The sequence below is a fragment of the Rhinatrema bivittatum genome, chromosome 2 (assembly GCF_901001135.1).
Source record: "Rhinatrema bivittatum chromosome 2, aRhiBiv1.1, whole genome shotgun sequence".
Classification (NCBI taxonomy): domain Eukaryota; kingdom Metazoa; phylum Chordata; class Amphibia; order Gymnophiona; family Rhinatrematidae; genus Rhinatrema; species Rhinatrema bivittatum.
Window position 1 is genome coordinate 79,966,203 of NC_042616.1, and position 20,245 is coordinate 79,986,447.

Here is a 20,245-nt window from a genome sequence, read left to right on the forward strand (position 1 = left end):
AGATGGAGTCAGAGTTAAAACTTTTTTCAATTTTTTAACATTTTATTTTGAGGACAAAACATCATAGTATTACCAAGAAAGGTAAAAGAACTAGGCTGGGATGCAAGCAGCAAACAAAAAGAAGGCATCAAAACACCCAAGGTGTAGTATCCATAGACATGGCAACTAGGTGGAATGGCAGCAAATCCACCAAGGGTGGTACATCTAGGGCAAGGCAGCTAGGCAGAGCAGCAGCAAGATTGTTAAGGTGGTACATCAGGGACATGGCAGGAATGGAAAAATATTTAGAAAACTTAGTTGCCAACCAACATATTTAGGAGGTGGTGGAAAACGTTTTTTTCTCTTTCTTTTTTCACTTCGTCATTTCATGTTCCCCTTTTACGTTTGTTCTATTTTTGGTGGAGTTTTGATTATTTTGCTCTCTTTGAGGTGAATTTTAAAAGTCGGGTGCATGCCAAAATCGAGAGATGTGTGCACATGTAGGATATGCGCATGTCCACGTGATTTTAAAAACTGCTTACATGTGCTCACATCTCCTGATATGCAAATATCTTACATGGAACAAAAAGGGACATGGTATGGGTGGGATGTGGGCATTTCGGGACTGTGCCAAGAAATATGTGCACAAGTATCCTTAACCCTAGGTGGTTGCCCAGATCCAGAGCCACATAAGTTTACTTCTCAGGCAGAAGGTGTAAGTTTTAAAAAAAAGTTATCTGTGAGGAGTTTGAAGGGTCTAGGATAATTGGGTGGAGTGCAGGCTAAAGAACAAGGGGGCTTCAAGGATCTAGCTCTAGACTAGACGAACTGGTGAAACTGGTCACGGTGTGGACGTGCACCTGTTATAGAATTCCCTCATTTACGTGGCTCAAACTTGACGTTTTGCAGATGTGTGTGCCTACTTGCAAACTTGGGTGTATACATACACGCGTTTGTGCACCTATGTTTGAAAATTGCCACATCCCTGGCTGCACGCCAATGCACACATGTACATGTGCGCCTGCACCTCAGTTTGAAAGTTACTGTCCCTATTTTTTTTTTTTTTTGGGTGGGGGAGGACTTTGCTTTTAAGGGTTCATCTTCTTTTTGCTCTGTGTTGAGTTTATTATTCTTTTGCTGTTCTTTGCGTCCCTGCTTCTCCATCCCCTTCCTTTTTCTGTCATTCCCCCAGTCTCTTCCTTCCCATCCCCTCTCTTTCCCTTCAGTTTCTTGCCATTCCCCCTATCTCCATCCTTCCCCCAATCTTCTTTCCCATTGTCTGCCTTCTCTTCCCAACTTCCATCAGGCTGCACCAGCACCACCAATCTCTCTGCAGCCTCCAGAATTGAAAGCTTTGCTCCCTGGGCAACCAGAAGTTGTCCATCCTTGCTCAAATGTCTATTAAATAGTACGTAAGACCCAAACATCTTTTTAGTGGAAATGAATTACAAGAGTCCATCCATAATGCGATTGATTTTAAAATGAGCACACATATCGGTGCGCGAGCAGGTACACTGGACTTTTTAAGCTGTGCGTGCACTTGAGTGCATTTATGATATAAAATGCACCAATCGCACGTAAGTATGCTTCTGATTTTAAGAGGTTACGCGAGCGTGTATCTTCCATTTAGGTCATGCAAAAAATGCTCATATATGTGCATAGGTGGGCTGAGCATGTAACCTTTAGTGGGGTTTTAATCCCGAGGGGGCACAAACACATTTATTTCTTTGGAACTGCTATGGCTAGCAATGTATTCTCATGCACAAACTCATAATCCTGGGGGTATTCTTTTTATGGGGGGGAAACTCTCGCTTATGGCCCAGACCATGGTGTCTTGCTTTCAGTGTGATTAGAGTATAGTTGCTTCCTATGAGGTGAGGAGCAGAGACAAATCGACAGGACCAGGCTGAGCTGTTAAAGTTTACTGATTTGATGATAAAAATAAGTCCATTTGTCCATAATATTGAAGTTACATCTGTCTGCTGGTACATAACTGAATTTCTTGGGAGGTAGGTGTACTTTTATTTCTGGTGTCTGGGTAGAGCTCCCATGGTGATTTTACTTATATAAAGCTCACCCAGCAGCTAACCCAGGAATCCTATTTGAGGGACCAATTTCACAGCAAAAATCCTACCTTGCTCCATCTCCTTCCTTCCAGTCTGTAGATCTCGAGTTTTAGGGCATGTCGAAGAGAGTGAGGGGTCCGGGTCAACTCGGGAGTGCGTAGGAAGAAGAACTAGAGAAGTCTAGTTCTTCATCCTACGCACTACAGCTGAACTTTAACTTCATCCTACAGCTGAACTTTAACTCACCTTGAATCGAAAAGCAGATTTTAACAAAACATGGTAATCAATAACTTTTCAAATACCATAACTTTGCAATCACCATTAACTGGCAAATGTGTTCTCTATTTTAAATTCCTATTGCCTTTGCTCTGCCCCAAGTTATGTTATTCCCCATCGCCTTTTCATTGCTCCAAGTTTTGTTATATCCCTGTTTTATTGTAACTGCAACTATTTCTTTCAGCACCTGTTAATGTTCTTATTTATATCTCCTTTTGCACCCCTAGTTAATTGTAAACCAGCATGATGCGATTCCAATCGCGAATGCCGGCATAGAAAAACTCAAAATAAATAAAGTCTGAAATACCTTGCTATTAACTGGACACACTGGTGGACTAATTGCAAAACTAGGAATGTGCCTCGCATAAGCATATTTTGAAATTCACTTACATATGTGGGGAAAAGCTGACAAAGTGCTATGGAAGATGCACGCGCACTAGCAGTGCTCAAGTAACCTATTAAAATTAGGCGCATCCTTTCGGGTGGTTGGTGCAGTTTAAAATATGCATGCACACTTAAAAATTCCAGCCTCTCCTTGCTCACGCACCAATATGCACATGAATGAATGCATGTGCGCTCATTTTAAAATCAACCTCATTGGATCTTGTCGGCTTTTATGCGTGTATATGCACAACCCACGTGCATGCGTGGGCATTTTTGCATGAACAACGCTTTTAATATCGACCTGAATGTGAGGCTTGTAGGTGGTAAATTCAGGAGTAACATTAGAAATTTCTTCATGGTAAAGGTTGTAGATGTATGAAATAGCTTCCAAAATGATGTGCTGGAGGCACAACAGTAATGGAATTCAAGAGAGTATGGGATAAATACAGAGGATCCTTAGTGCAAAGAAGTGAAGGCATATGGTACTGAAAAAATAGTAATTTGAGCAGGCTACATGAGCATCACAATTCTTGTCCGCTGTGGTCATCTGTTTCAATGTTTCATTAAAAAGCTAAACTTTTATTAATAGTGTTAATTGCCTTAACAGTTACGTCATGGTCTTGGCAATGTCATAATCTGAGCAATGTACTAGTTCTGCTGATGTGCTCAGTAGGCCCTCTGTGTGTCGTAAATTCCAGATACAATGCTGCTGTTCCAGATAAATGCTGCCGTTGCAAATGTGTAGTACAATTTTTAGGATGTAAAAGACAGTTATCCCGAAGTGAAATAAAACTCTTTTTGGTTCATTATAATTAGTTTTAGAGAAGTGTTAAATTATTTTAGATTTTAATAATATTTAGAGTTTTGTTGTATAGAATGTAATAATGATATTTTCTGGAATGAAATTTGGTGAACACTTATGAGTGGTTTGCCTACTATTTTCATTACCACCACACTAAAGAAGAATTACTGCTTCTGGGAGCAGAGATTATTAGTGATTAAGTAGTGTCTTTAAAACCTGAGCAAGATAATTTTGTGTGTGGACAATTTAACTAATTTCAGATAGGGAAATCCTACCTAAAATGAGTTTTTTATGAGTGTGATTTTATTTTTGCAGTTTCCCAATGTAATATAAGCTTGAAGAAGCAAAGGAATAGAAGCATCTTCAGTTCCTTATTCTGCTGCTTTCGTAACTACAATGTTGAACCGCCATCCTCTAACAACACTGGCCAACTTCCTCCACTGGTGGAGGAGAATGGGGGCATTCAGAAGGTCAGTACCAACCAGAGATAAACAGCATTGAGATGGTTTCTATGTATTTATATTATGTGCTTACAAATCGTTTGATGGATAAATAGGATGCAGTGACCATATATCCTGGTAGGCATTGAAAATTTAGTCCTGGCTAAACCCTTTCTAGAAGACATACCCCTCCCCTCACTTCAGTCGAGGTCTCTTTTTACCCTTTAAAGGACAAAGTCAGTGGGTACCTGCAGAAACATTTGCCTTTTTTTCAATAAAACAAAAATAAATCATTTTTAGCCAGTTTTCTCAAGGAGGAAAAATAGGCTTATGAGATTACACACATGTGTGTGTGTGTCTGTGTTCCTCCTCTCCAATTTTCTAGTAAATTTTGTGTTTAGTATCCAATTCACCCCCAAATTTTAATGTAGGACGGGGTTCCACAGTGTCCTGCTAGTGATACTGTTTTTTGATCTGTGTGTGCAGTATGGAAAGCAGGCTCCATGAATTCCTCATCAAACTGTTTTAGTCGTTCTACAATAGCAAGCTTGTTTATAGTCTGCTGGAAGTTTGATACATGAAACACCTTACCTTATGGGGCAGTTTTCTGCTGAAGTCCTGGAAAAATTCACCCCGCGGTACAAGAAGCCATTTCTGGTTCTCTCTGATTTTCCGTGTCAAATTATAAACAAGCCTGCTTGCGAGGCAACACTTAAATTCAAAATCAGTAGAGAAATAAAAGAGACCTGTTCTTCAGGATGCTCCCTTTACTCCTATCTTTAAAGGGAAAAAAGAGGGCTGGGTCAAGGAAGGAAGACTTTTTTTTTTTTTTTTTTAATGACCATAGCATAATTTCATTCAGTTTTCTTGTTCAACATTTTTCAGTCATGTAACTGATTACTAAATTATTTTCTCCAATTGATGTCTGTGGGAAAAGTCTTTTACAAATTAGGCACATTGTAATTAAATAATTTAAGGGTTCCCATTGTGCAAAGTATTTTATGTTGAGACATAAAATGAAAATGTGTCTGATGTTGGTTTTAGAGCCTCTCACCAGTCTCTCTGGGTTGAAAAGTAAATATATGATCCAGCAAATGGTGTGGTGGGCCTGGCCCATTGGCAAGGGCTGTACAGCCTCATGCAGGACAGGAAAAGCAACCACAAATACTCCTTTCCCCTCTGTGAGTCATCTAACTGCAACACAATACCCTGATGTGCTTCAGTGTCTTCTCTCCTTGACTGATAGACTCCCACTTATGAACCCATGCCCTAGGATTAAGTAAACAGTCTAACTCAAAAGGGTATTTTCAAAAGAACGTTTCCAGTACTCAATATCAAAAATTAAAAAAAAAAAAAAAGCAGCCACAATAATGGATGAATTCACAGGATTCTCACAGCAGAGAGAAACACAGCAAAGAACCAAATATGCTTTAAGGCTTTTCTTCCTCAAGGATATTGTGGTCCATATTTACCCCAGTTATTAGACTTTTAAAAACCAAGGTGATCACTGCATTTTCAAAATGAAATATTACTATCTCCCCCCTCACCTAAAGTTAGCCACTATGCTGAAACTCGTAAAAGAACTTTTTCCTTAATAGGTCCTCGATTATGGCACGCATTGCCTCATTGTTTGCGAGCAATCTCAGATATGCTAGCAGTTAAAAGCATAAAGGTGAATTGTAAAAGCCCGGTGCACACTAAAACGTGCATAAGTTGGGTCGGCGCATGCCAAACAGATTTTAAAGGCACCCCAAGTACACACATATCTCCCGCTGCATACGCAAAAAACATTCTCAAAAAAAGGGGCAGGGCCTGGGCATGGTATTGGGAAGGACACACGTGTTCCTGGATTTCACATTGAAACCAGCGTGCAAAGACTTACATGCACATGCGCGCGCCAGGGACCCTGCCAGGTAACTTTACTTCTGCTATGGATGGCGTGTAAGTAATTAAACAGAAAAAATAGATCAGTGGGTTTTAAAGGTCAGAGCTAACAAGGGAAATGGGAGGCTATTAAACTAGGGGTTTAAAAGTCCTATCTCTTGTCTGGGCAAAGTGGTAATGGCGTTGGTGCACGTGTCTATTAAAATCCCTCCACTTATGTGGTAAAAATGGCCTTTGCATGCATAGATGCACATCTGCTTAAAATTTTACACACGTGTGTGCAGTCAGCCTGTTTTATAACTTGCACGCATATATGCACATATGTAATAAAGTGGCTACGTCCCTGGGCACGAGCCAGAAAAAGTGCATATGTGCGCTTGTGCACCTGTTTAAAAGTTACCATCCCTTATATTTGCTGAGGCTTAAGCTAATGTTGATGAGCTAGGAACTTAGATAAATGTATACTGATCTTATAAAGAATGTATGATATTTTAAATGTTTTATTTTATGTACACAGCTTAGCTCACTTTTATTTGTTGTGTGTGATCTATAAGTTTTATAAATAAATACATTCTAGTAGGCTGCCACTGGGCATGCCCCAGTGGCAGCCTACTGTCAAACTGGATCCCAGTGGCAGCCTGCTGTCAAACTGGATCCCAGACTAGCAGATGCCAGAATTGTTTATGTAATGCAAAAATAGACTTTGAGCTAGTAAAATATAGTGTTGTTTGTGCAGTGGGAAAACAGACTTTGATTCTCCGAGCTAGTAAAAGATCAAATGACAAGAGGCAGGTGGCACCTTATAGACTAACCAGTTTTTTGAGGCATGAGCTTTAGAGGATAGAGTCTACTTCATCAGCATCTGATGATGTGGACTCTGTCCTTGAAAACTCATGGCTCAATAAATTGGTTAATCTATAAGGTGCCACTTGCCTCTTGTTATTTTTGCCACACCAGAATAATACAGCTATACCTCTGAGGTTTTTTCACTAGTAAAAGATAGTATTTGTTTGCCAGTGTTTGAACTGTGACTCTCCAAAGGTCACATACTTGATCAGAGAAGTGAAAGTATTGGTTACTGGGCAACTTAGCTACTGGTTTGATTCCCACTCTCCCATCCACCACATCTCCCACTATCCCCTGTATCAAAATAAGTCAATTAATCACTTAACATTTAATTAAACCTGATTGTTAGTAACTTCCTAATCTTATACTGCTGGTCATTCATTAACATTAATCATTCAGTTATCAGTTTAAAAAACATAGATTTTAAAAGACACCTAATAAATAATTTTTTTAAAACCCTAATCACATTTAGCAACCCTTAAACTGAAACATACCTACTCTTTACCCTCCTTTAAGACTTTATCAACTCAGTCAATTAAGATGCAGACCAAAGCCCACCCCTGTTGGTGAAAGGTTGTATATATGCCCCCAGTGCAAAGAGTTCCTGGCTGTCAGAACGAGTATGATCTCTGGAGACCAGACTAGCAGACCTGGAGAAGCTGAGGCGGACAGGTATATAGAGGAGAGTGGCCCCAACTCCAATCTAGCATCCCTTGTGTTGCTTTGGAGGAGCAAGGCCATCTGGCAAGAGATCATCACCTTCGTATGGCAGGAAGTAATCCTGTAGCTAGAACCTGCCCTCTAGGTGATGCTTTATTTTCTTGCACTGAGGAAGTGTCTCCAGGGTCCATGCCCAGGAGGAAAAAATTAGGATGGCCATTTGTAGTGGGTAATTCGATCATTAAGAAAGTAGATATCTGGGTGGCTGGTGGGTATGAGGATGACTTGATAATTTGCCTGCCTGGTGCAAAGGGAGCGGACCTCAGATGCCACCTAGATACAATTTTAGAGAGTCCTGGGGAGGAGCCAGCTGTCATGGTGCATGTGGGTACCAATGACATAGGAAGGTACAGGAAAGAGGTTCTGGAGGCTAAATTTAGGCTGTTATGAAACTGAAATCCAGAACCTCCAGGGTTGGATTCTCAGAAATGCTTCCCATTTGATGTGAAAGATCTGAGAGGCAGACCGAGCTCCAGAGTCTCAATGTGTGGATGAAGCGATGGTGCAGGAAAGAGGATTTTAGGTTTGATAGGAATTGGGGAACATTCTGGGGAAAGGTAGCCTATTCCAACGGGATGGGCTCCACCTTAACCAGAGTAGAACTGGCTACTAACACTGGCCTTTAAAAAGAAGATACAGGAGCTTTTAAATTAGTTGATGGGGGAAAGGCAACAGTCACTCAGAAGCTTATAGTTTGGAATGATGTACTGTATCTTTTGAAGGATATTATCAAAACAGGAAAGTTAGGGCATCTTGATAGGCTGCAATAAATGCTAAAGTTGCCCAGGTGCCTTTTAAGTAAAAAGCAGACAGAACTTAAAGATTCCAAATTAGCCCTGTCAACTGCTAAGCAGGTTGTTAGTATAAACAAAAAACTTACTTTGAAAAGTCTGTATACAAATGCTGGAAGTCTAAAATAAATAAATAAATAAGGTGGGAGAGTCAGAATGTATAGCACTGGATGAAGAGAGAGATTTAATTGTCATCTCAGAGATCTGGTAGAAAGAGGATTACCAATGGGACACTGTGATACCAGGGTGCAAATTATATCACAACTATAGGAAGGACTGGTGGAGGGATGGGTGCAGTATATTAAAGAAAGCATGGAGGCAAACAGGATAAAAGTTCTGCAGGAAACTAAATGCACAATGGAATCTTTATGGATAGAAATTCCATGTGTACTACATCCACCTAGTAATTTAATTCTTTTGCACTATAGTGCTATACATTAATCACATGTACTAATATGCTTGAGTTTCCTTTCAAAAATAAATGCTAAATTCAAATCCACACTAAGTTTTTCTATTCTTCTTTGTGCATGTTTAACTTTGAATTTAAAATCTCTTTTTTTTGCCCTGCCTACTTTAATTATTCAAACCCTATTTTATATTCACCCTTTTTGCACACTGTTAGGCCTTTGCCCATCAGAGTCTTGGTCTTTTATTGTTTTGATTGCTATCCAAGTACTAAAAGACAATTGTAAGGACATCTGCATATATATAGGTACATTCTGTTGATTCAGACTTACTCTGTACAAGAGCTAGTGGTTAGAGCACCAGGCTGAGAACCAGGGAAGCCAGGGTTGAAATCCCACTGCCGTTCTTTATGACCTTGGGCAAGTCACGTGTGTCACCTCCATTGCCTCAGGTGGAGACTTAGAGGTAACTTTCAAACTGGCGCGCGAGTGCTCTTTAGCGCTTGTGTGTCAGCGCGCAACCAGATACGCAGCTATTTTATAACTTGTGCATGTATATACACACACTATAAAATAGTCTGATCACACGCATATGTGCACCCTATTTTAAGAGAGCATATGCCTCTGCACATAAATCCCGCTTCTACCACAAAGTCGGGGAATTTTAAAAGGGGCATACTGTCCTTGCCATTACCAGTTTCACCAGTTTGTCCACCAGTTCTCCCAGTTAACAGCTAGATCCTCCAAATCCCCCTGGTTTGATAGCCTGCACTCCCCCCAGTTTTCCCAGATCCTATAAACCCCTGAGAAATGGCCTTTTATTTTTATTTTTTTGATTTACACCTCGGTCCCCAGCAGAAGTAATCTTATGTGCCACAGGACCCTGAGTGTGTTATGCACACATCTCTTGGCGATGCCCGAAACTCCCATGCCCCAACCAGATCATGCCCATGTCCTGCCTCTTTCTGAAAACTTATCAGATGTGCGCACAAAGGGAGATAGGCACATATCTGGGCACCTGTTAAAATTTGGTTTGCGTGTACCAGTCTGACTTGTGCACTCATCCCCCAATTGATGCATGCGCCAGGCTTTTAAAATTCACCTTTTAGACTGTAAGCTCTCTGGGGACAAGGAAATACCTACAGTCTCTGTTTGTGATTCACTTTCAGGCCGATACAGAATGGTGCGCTCATCCGAGCGCACCGTTCAGCCCCCATTTGGCTGCGTGCTTTTGACGCGCTATTATTACCCCTTATACTGTAAGGGTTATAGCGCGTGGAAAACGCATGGCCAACCGCCCCCCCCCCCCCCCAAAAAAAAAACAACTAGGCGCTCATCACATGCAAAGCCACACATTTCAGATGGCACTGGGCAAGTGTACAGAAAAGCAGAAAAAAACTGGTTTTCTGTACACCCTCCAACTTAATATCATAGCGATATTAAGTTGGAGGCCCCAAGAATTTAAAAAAAAAAAAAAAAAAAAAATCTGCCCGCGGCCCGTGGGTTCGAAAACGGACACTCAACCTTGCCGGCGTCCGTTTTCCAAACCCGTGGCTGTCAGTGGGTTCGACAACTGACGCTGGTAAAATTAGGCAGAGATTGTGATAACTTAAAGATAACCACACTGCTGCCGCTTGAGACGTATACATACACATACGCGCGCACACAAATGCAGCGTACAGAGGGTTTTCCTTGTTTTATGGTAGTCTCTTAAGCCTGACATAACTAAGTTCATGAAAGAAAATACTTTGTTCGTGTTTACCACTGGAAAATCTGAAATGTAAACGACTTGCACTAATCTGCTGCTTTGTGGTATTTAGGGTTAGATGAGCCTGCCAGTTATTGGCATTTATAATCCTGGCTAGAGAAGAGGATAACCTCTGCTCTTTAACCCAGACCCGTAATTAACTGTAAACAAATATACTGGCTTTGGGTATTATTTCTTTCTGAGAAGGATATTGCATATATACATTTATGCTCTCCTCCCCATTGTATTCTAGTCCTTAAATTGCTTATAAAGGAAATAAAACTTTGATTAATCATTATTAAATGTTTAAAAGGTTACAAATATCATGCATGTAAAGTTTTCAAAGTAGTGTGCATTAAAGCATCACAGGAAAGAATAGCAATAAAAATACTCATTAAGTACAGTTGTACTTATATTAAACAGGTAGTAAAACCTTAATGTATGTTACAGTAATAACACTAATTTAATTAAGTGTACAATTAAATCGTATAATGAGCTACAAAACATTAACTGATAAAATAAGGTTTTAGCTTTTACCCTGAAGGTTGACTTGGAAGAGTTTTTAATGGTATGGCCCATGATCATGAATACCTTCACCTTACTAAAAACAGTGTTGATCTACATTTATAAGTTATTTGATTCAGTCTTGACATAAGAAATTAAGATTGAAAATGTGCAGGTGAGGAAATGCGTGCCAGTTACGTATAGCAGGTCTTGCACGTGAAACTTCCCTGTTATATGTAAGGAAGCAAATGATGCACAAGTGTGCGTGTGATTACTTATGCCAACTCTTGTCCCTTTAATTTATTACATGGACATTACATAGATCAATCTTTGTGGGATACATGTAGGTCCATCATTAACCCCTAGATTCATCAAAATGCTGTAATATATGAGAGAGAGAGAGCGACCCCTCATAGTAGTCAACTATTTATATCTCTATAGGAGGCACAGCCAATAGCTCGAGGTAAGGTGCTGGTGGTGGTTTAAGGTTTAGGGGCGAATTTTACATGCAGAGTGAGACGTACGAACTGTGCAGTACACCTCGATAAAGATTTGACATTATTTGGAATGAGGAAAGTCTCACAAAGATGAGATTTCTATAGTGTTCTCTCATCTTTCTCTCTCCCTCCTCCCAAGCCCAGAAATGGCCAAAATGCAATTTGTAAAATTCATAGCGAATCGTGTTATCGCTGTTTCGATAACACGATTCCTTAACACCAGGAAAAAAGGTGTAGCTATTTCTGACGTTAAAACCGTGCAACAGCATGCGTTATGCTATTGCATGGTGCAATATTGCCCCTATTTGAATTAATCCCGCCCAAACCCCTCCCTATTTCCGCCCCTTCCAAACATTTGCATTCATGCCGTGCGATAGTACTATTATCGCATGTGTTATGATGTTAACACATGCGTTAATGTAACATCGCGTGCGTTAACACCCTAATGCATTTTGATGAATGACCCTGTTGCTGCTCTTACGATGCATTGAAAACTTTTCCATTGAAAAATGTTCTATACAAATCCATATAGACAGGTAGGTAGGTTTCAGAATGCCACATAAGGAACAATTCTCAATAAATTCATCTAGCAATTTGCTTCATGGTTTTAGGAAGCAATGTTTGAGGTGTTTTAACAACATCATGTCAGTTATTACATATAAAAATATGAAGCAGTGACTGAAGTTCTTTGACAGGTTCTCTACATCAGTGGTTCTCAACCTTTTTTTGGCCAGGACACATCTGACAGATGGTTCTCACATGCGTGACACACTGAACATGTGACATCACAGGGCTAAATGTAAACATGCGCTCTGCATCCACAGGAACACCCCCCCCCCCCCCACCCGACCCCCAACAATGGGTGTAGAGCAGATCTAGGGCATTACCTGAACAACTCACCATACAAAAGATTTTCTGGTTCTGGTGACATCTCACGAAAAGCAAAACAAACTCCCTTTACTACCAGGCACTATAGCCTTCCTTATGAAAAGACAGTAATTTACCACTAATGCATATCCTATTGAGAAAACACAACAAATAAGATTGATACAAATTCTTACATGCTAGTAAAATACCTCACCTCGGTCACACACCCAGAACTACCTTCACCAAGTACAGAAACACCACAAATTATAAATATGGAGACAGAAACTGGAATGAAACCCAAAAAAGCCACTCTGCATGCGGTGCGAACCTGGAGAAATGGAAAGAGACAAATAGCACCTAACATAGTCCCAGGATCTGCAATAATGCACACAAACTAACCCACACAAAGTTACACCTGCATTATGGAACACACTCAAACAGTAACAACCCTATCTAAGAAATACAACTATTAAACCAGGCCCTAAACACTAATACATTTCCTATTGGGAAATCAGAATAAGCCAAGCTGCTATAGAGCCTCACACAGAAATAATTGTAAAACTATACTAATAAATGTTGTTATTAAACAGCTGATGAACAGAATAACACCCAACAATTAAAAACTCATGAAGATTATTAAAAATTGTCAAAATATCAATAAAATATTTCTAAACAGCAGACACATCATATAATACCCAATAATTAAAATGGCAGTCAATCAAGGAAAAATAAACTTAAAAAGCCATCTTTACTTATCCTCTCCATCAACTCTCTTACTCCTTTCCCTTGCAGCACACACACACAAACACACACACACACACCAATTAGACCCCTCGACCAGTCTCTGTCTCTCACACAGACACACCAATTAGACCCTCATGACCAGTTTCTGTTGCTCACACACATACCAGTCAGAGTGTTTATTTATATGTGAGAATGGGATCCTGAGTGTAGGCGTTTGTGAATGGGAGCCTGGGGGTGGGCGGTTGTGTGTGTGTGAATGGGAGCCTGGGGATGGGCGATTGTGTGTGTGTGAATGGGAGGCTGTGAGTGGGTGTCGTGTGTGTGTGAATGGGAGCCTGGGGGTGGGTGGTTGTGTGTGTGTGAATGGGAGTCTGTGGGTGGGTGACGTGTGTGTGAATGGGAGCCTGGGGGTGGGTGTCGTGTGTGTGTGTGTGTGTGTGTGTGTGTGTGTGGTAGAATGGGTACCTGGGTGCGTGAGTGAGACCTTCTGGCTGCTGGGATATCTGTGCACAGTGCAAACTACCATTGCACAAATCGTCCCAGGTAACATTATTATCACTTCAGAACATTATTGCTTGGGAGGATAATAGGTAAGTGACTTCTGTGTACAGTGCAAACTAAGTTTTACAGTTATTGAAATAAAGGCAAGTTCAGTTATTGTAATATAGGCATGTTCAGGACCTAGATGAAGAGTTTTGTTTGATTTATTCGTTGCCTCCCGCACTTGGTGAGAAATGCAGTCATTTATAATAATTCAGAAAACAACTGAATTTCATCCAATCCCCAGGCTCCCACAGCCCCCATCTACTTTTACAGACGCTGGGAGCTCCAATGGCCCCATCTGTAACCAGCACGGCTGAGTGCCACTTTTACTTTAATTGCAGCTCAGTCATGCTCACTGTTGCTTTGGGGGGAAGGGGGGGGGGGAAGAAGAATCCCCAGAGCAACAGGCCTCTTCATGCTTGCAGCCACACTGGGGAATCCCTGCTCTATCGCGGCTTCCTGCCGCTTTGGAAGGGGGAATCCTGGCACAGCTGGCCTCTTCAGTTTGCCGTTCACTACTGCTTTTAATTTCAGCAAGGCCGGGCTCCTTCACCGCCACTGGCCTGGACACTGCCATCCTCCCACCCCACCCCCAGGCTCTGGGATGCCCCTTTTACCCGCCCCTGCCAGCCAATCGGAGGCTTCCTTCCTGCTTCTTACTCCTACTGGCAGGAAGAAGGGAGGAGGCTTCTGATTGGCCCACAGGGGCAGGGAAAAGGGAAGCACAACTGTGGCAGTGAGACATTGGGAGCCACGACACACTGGTTAAGAATCGTTGCTCTACATCATCCCTAACTAGTTAAAAAGTTGAATATATTTACATTATACTGTACAAGCAAAACCATAAGAACATAAGAACATGCCATACTAGGTCAGACCAAGGGTCCATCAAGCCCAGCATCCTGTTTCCAACAGTGGCCAATCCAGGCCATAAGACCCTGGCAAGTACCCAAAAACTAAGTCTATTCCATGTTACCGTTGCTAATGGCAGTGGCTATTCTCTAAGTGAACTTAATAGCAGGTAATGGACTTCTCCTCCAAGAACTTATCCAATCCTTTTTTAAACACAGCTATACTAACTGCACTAACCACATCCTCTGGCAACAAATTCCAGAGTTTAATTGTGCGCTGAGTAAAAAAGAACTTTCTCCGATTAGTTTTAAATGTGCCCCATGCTAACTTCATGGAGTGCCCCCTAGTCTTTCTATTATCCGAAAGAGTAAATAACCGATTCACATCTACCCGTTCTAGACCTCTCATGATTTTAAACATCTCTATCATATCCCCCCTCGGCCGTCTCTTCTCCAAGCTGAAAAGTCCTAACCTCTTTAGTCTTTCCTCATAGGGGAGCTGTTCCATTCCCCTTATCATTTTGGTAGCCCTTCTCTGTACCTTCTTCATCGCAATTATATCTTTTTTGAGATGTGGCAACCAGAATTGTACACAGTATTCAAGGTGCGGTCTCACCATGGAGCGATACAGAGGCATTATGACATTTTCCGTTTTATTCACCATTCCCTTTCTAATAATTCCCAACATTCTGTTTGCTTTTTTGACTGCCGCAGCACACTGAACCGACGATTTCAATGTGTTATCCACTATGACACCTAAATCTCTTTCTTGGGTTGTAGCACCTAATATGGAACCCAACATTGTGTAATTATAGCATGGGTTATTTTTCCCTATATGCATCACCTTGCACTTATCCACATTAAATTTCATCTGCCATTTGGATGCCCAATTTTCCAGTCTCACAAGGTCTTCCTGCAATTTATCACAATCTGCTTGTGATTTAACTACTCTGAACAATTTTGTGTCATCTGCAAATTTGATTATCTCACTCGTCGTATTTCTTTCCAGATCATTTATAAATATATTGAAAAGTAAGGGTCCCAAAACAGATCCCTGAGGCACTCCACTGTCCACTCCCTTCCACTGAGAAAATTGTCCATTTAATTTAAACCAGTTCACATGACATCTTATTGACAGAGTATCCCAGTAAATCACTGTTGAATGATATGTGGCTAGCATCTGAAAGTGCAGAGTACATCCTTTTGTGGTTATAGAATGATAGTAAATAAAATCTGCAGTGCAAATCTATTACCTGTGTTTGAGAATATATGAGAAATTTAAAAGGCAGAACTTAGAACTCCAGAATGGGAATATTGTGTCACTGTTGGTCCAAATGCAGTGAGTGTTAACATCAATGAAATGCTTGTCAACACATACAGTAAAATCATGTCATTAAACTTGGAAAAGAAAACATAAAACTTAACATTAATTTCTATGCAAATATGCAAATATTGGAAACAAAAACCCTAGTTTGGTCAATAATCTTCAACAAGTTTGTCAACACATTGTTTGAAAGAATTTAAAGTGTTTAAGTATTTTTGTAGTAGCACATACCCAATTTTTGGTGAATATTTGTCAACATTTAACACATGGATTTTGTTTGTAAATCAAAAGAAAGCTCCTGAATAGAAGAATGGAAATTGCATGATGTCAGACTGAAGATATTTTTTATTTTGAGGAAAATGTTAATAGTAAAAATTGGCACTTGTTTTAAAATGAACCTTCAAGGAATGACGGTTGGTATTTTAATTATCAGTTTATAGTTTATTTCCTGTAAATTTCAAATGTCGGGACAAACAATTGGAATCTCCAATAAATATACCACAGACACAATGCAAATTGGAGCACAAGGGGCGGAGGGGAGCAGCCGGCCTGCATTCTACAGATTATGTGTCTCAAAGGTGAAGAATCTCAAAGGCAACATTAAATATCTGAGGGAAATACCAGTTAAATTATTTTTGTTGGCAGTTTTAGACCTAGCAGTTTCTTCTTCCTCTTCTGGATTTCTTGTTTAAGCAGAACCAAGGCTGCAATCAAGGGGCATGAGCAACAAACCAGGACACTGTCCTATATTTTATATCCCCTTCCAGCTTACATTAGTCCAGTCATTGTAGCGACAGTCCTTGGCCAGGAGCCTTGCTTCAGGGCTCTTTCTTGCACCCTGCCCTTATAATCCCTAAATCTGGCTACCAGGTGTTGCCATGGTGGGATAATCGACTCCCTGCCTCACAGCCAGGGGCTGTGAATACTATGTCTGCAGCCTCCCCAGCTGACCCAAAGAGCAGGAGACCCAGGAATCAGACTTGGGCCCCTCCGCATGGCAGTGCCACCGAATCCCCACACTAGCCTATAATATGTATTTGTAAAATGAGCCCCACCCCCTTTCAAAATGTTCCTCAAATAGACTTGTGTTTTACCATAGTAAAGCAACCTTTTAATTCTATTAAATATCAAGACTCACTAGAACATTGTTTTTCACCAGTTCTCTTAAAACTCTGGTTTTTCTGAGACAGCAGTGATAAATGCGTTAATAAAGGTGATTTTGTCTTCAGACAGCTTACATAAGCGATATCAGGGGATCGCCAGCAAATACAGTAAAAATAAAATTGGTGTGAAAGGTAAGGTGATTGTAACGTTCCATGTGCTCACAGGGATGGTAACTTTTAAACAGGCGCTCGGGCGCACATTCATCCTCCTGTGCCCATTTTGTAATGTATGCAGGCGTATGCACGCTTGTTATAAAATAGCCTGGCCGCATGCACACGTACGCTGAATTTTAAGTGGGTTCACGCTTCTGCGCACAAATCCTGCTTCTACTGTGTAAGTGGGGGGATTTTAAAAGGGACGCGGGCCGATGCATTTGCTAGTTTTACCAGTTAGTTCCCGGTTCGCCTAGTTAACAGAGAGCTCCTCCAACCCAACCTCCCTGGTTTGACAGCCTGTACACCCCCTAGTTTCCCCAGATCCTTGAAACCCCCTACGAAATAGCTCGTTATTTTTTTTTTCACTTACAGGCCATCCATAGCAGAAGTAAAAGTTACGCGGTAGGGGGCCTTGCCCTACGCTGAATCGTGTCAGTATTTACGTGCAGATTTCTGGTTAGAGTCTGAAATGGCCATGCGCTGCCCATGCCCCGCTCAGACCCCACCCCTTTTTTGAGGAGCTCCGAGATGCGTGCGGCAGCAGCATTTACACGTGTATCCAGACGGCATATAAAATCCGCTCAGCCTGCACGAGCCCAGCATGGTTACGCATCCCCTGATTAATGCCTACGTCGGACTCTCTTTCCTTCTCTTCCCCAACACCCGTTGTATTTATTTGAGAGAACCAGTAAAGCTTAAATTGGAGTTCATCACCACCATCATTTAGTTCATGCCTTCCCAACTGGAGAGCTCACAGCGTGTTACAGCAGGTCAGCATTTATTTATGTTTACACTTTATATGTCGTCATCCCATGTGCAAATCACTAGTTCATAACTGTGTACAGGTTTGACATTCATAAATAATGAGAACAGAGGTAGACGTGCATGTACAGGTAGTATACTAGGGGAACATTTAGAGACAATGGGTACACTTCAAAGGCAGGTTACATTTATAATCTCACAAAAAAAACCAAAAACAAATGCATAGTGTTACAGTTAACAGTTCTGACATCTAGCAACTACCTGGCTCCATGGCAGTGCCAGCAACATCTCCTGATCCCTCTCTGCTCCTCCTCAGCAATTTCTCAGTCAGCAAGTCACAAACTGGGAGTTGTTGAAACACTGTTCAGCCTTTAAGAAGTGATTAGTGTAATAGGAAATGTCCTGACTCTTTCTTCTTGACATTTTTTCTTATAGCTCTGTTAATTGCTTAGCTGGAACTTTGATTTGTGCTTTGTGGTTCCATATTAAGCAGTGGGCTGGAGTGGTTCCATTTCCTTGTCAGTCTCCTGCAGCCACTGGCTACAAAATTCATTGTTTAAATTGTAAGGATCATACAATTATATTATTCTCCAGTTGCTAAACCTTTTGAGATTAGGCTCCACTCATTTTATTCAAAATGAGTCCTGAAGATTGTGATGAAGTCATTTATTGGGCCAGCAAGAAAATTGTACACAGATGTACATACGTTTTTGAGACTGCATCAGATGACTTGTGAAGGGACCTATGTAGTCTCTCAAGATGATATACTGCACCTTTTGTATAATTTTCTTGTTGATTCAAAAACATGAGTCTGCAAGGAATCATGGAAAATCAGTCTATCCTGGAAATTCGCAATGAATGATTGCAGCACTTAAAATCTTTCATTTAATGTGCCAAGCCATCTTTTTCTTCCTTCTGAAATTCAGTATCCCTTAATGATATTTTCTTTTATTCTTTTCCTCATGGTGACCAGGGGCAGGTTATTCAAATTCCAAGTATATGTACTTTATTTTATTTTGACATTTATTTTTATAGAATTTATTGTGCTCTGTTTTGTATTAAATTGCTTAAGATTTGACAGCTTGAGCTGTCACAGAGTGTGATCATGCAAGTATTTTAGTATGTGCTTTTCCATTAGTTCAGTTTAATTTGTGCATTTATTTTGTGCAAGATAGTGCAACATAAAAACACCACATTAAATTTAAAGTTAGTTGGGAATGTACAACCTCCACAGTACAAGATTCAGATGTACTTTGCAAAAAGGGTAGAGTGAAAACAAAATATAACTGGATTAAAACATATTCTTAATGGAATAGACCTCATTTTAAAGGCCCTTTTTCACTGAGCACAAATTTCCAAAGTAAGTCTGAAAGAGTCAAGGGGAGGATGTATTTTAAGTATGCGAGTGAGAGAGACTTAGGGCCTTATTTATGAAGCAGTTTTCCTATAGATACAGAATGAGCAAAAAGCCACAATAAATCAGGCCTTTAGTTTTGTGTGTGTCTGTTTGTGAGACAGAGGCAAGAGCTGTGGGTGGTTCTTTGTACGAAATGTTTTGCATGCTTTCATGAGAGAAAGAGGTTGGTTGTGAATGTGAAATTAAGACTTCATGTATTTGAGAGAGATCTGAATTTGTTTGCAATTGTATCTCTTCATGTACTGGTGACAGAAATTCTATCATTTTTGAGTATGTGAAATAACGGACATCTGTGTTGGTATATTTGTGTCAGATAGGAAGTGTGTATGAGACAAAGAGGCAAGGTATGAGAAATGGAGTTTATAGGTAAGTATGTAATTGCTGATTTCTGTGCTTTTCAACTTGCACGCATAAATTTCTGTTGCTTATCACTTTGTGCGTAAATTCAAAATCTTTTTATGTTTATATATTTACAGTTGTGGATGATCATACTCATTAAGGCTCATGGTATTTTATAACAATTATATCCAGTTGCAACTTACAGTTAATAAAGTCACTTTATAGTGTCACATAAGTCATCATGCAAAAATGGACATAATCTTTCTCCATTCCATATGTTTGACAAACATGCATATTTTTTCAGTGCCACAGAATTTATAATTTTCCTGGCAACAAGTAAGATGAAAAAGGACAAGGAAATCAGCACTGACATAAATGTTTTGCAGCTCCTCTGTAAATAACACCAAATACACCAAATACAGAATGTATTCCCATGCACTTATTGTTGGATTCATGTACCCTTGAGCCGATTTGGACAGATGATGGCGCACTGTGGAGATACACAGTGGGTGTCGAAGCCAGGAGGCAGCACAGACAGGCGACTAGGAGGATCTTCACCACTGGAGACCCGAGGTCCCCCCAGGAGAAGCCTGTGAGGACCCAGGCCGCTTGGACTTAAGAGCGGTCTCCTGCGAGTCGGTTTCCCAAGGATGGAGAAGTAGAGCTGGAGCCAGGAGGCCAACTGGAACTTCACCACTCGTAACCCGCAGCCCCCCTGAAGGGAGCTTGTGAGAACCCG

The 20,245-nt window shown here is 40.7% G+C and overlaps 1 protein-coding gene across 2 annotated transcripts in view; it reads left to right on the forward strand.

Moving 5' to 3' along the window:
- CTDSPL (CTD small phosphatase like) overlaps window positions 1–20,245 on the forward strand; it is a 295,985-nt gene that overhangs the window by 139,152 nt on the left and 136,588 nt on the right. For both annotated transcript variants that reach the window (XM_029588367.1, XM_029588368.1), the window contains exon 2: window positions 3,823–3,977. In XM_029588367.1, the coding sequence (XP_029444227.1) occupies window positions 3,823–3,977 (155 nt within the window). The remainder of the gene's footprint in view (window positions 1–3,822; window positions 3,978–20,245) is intronic.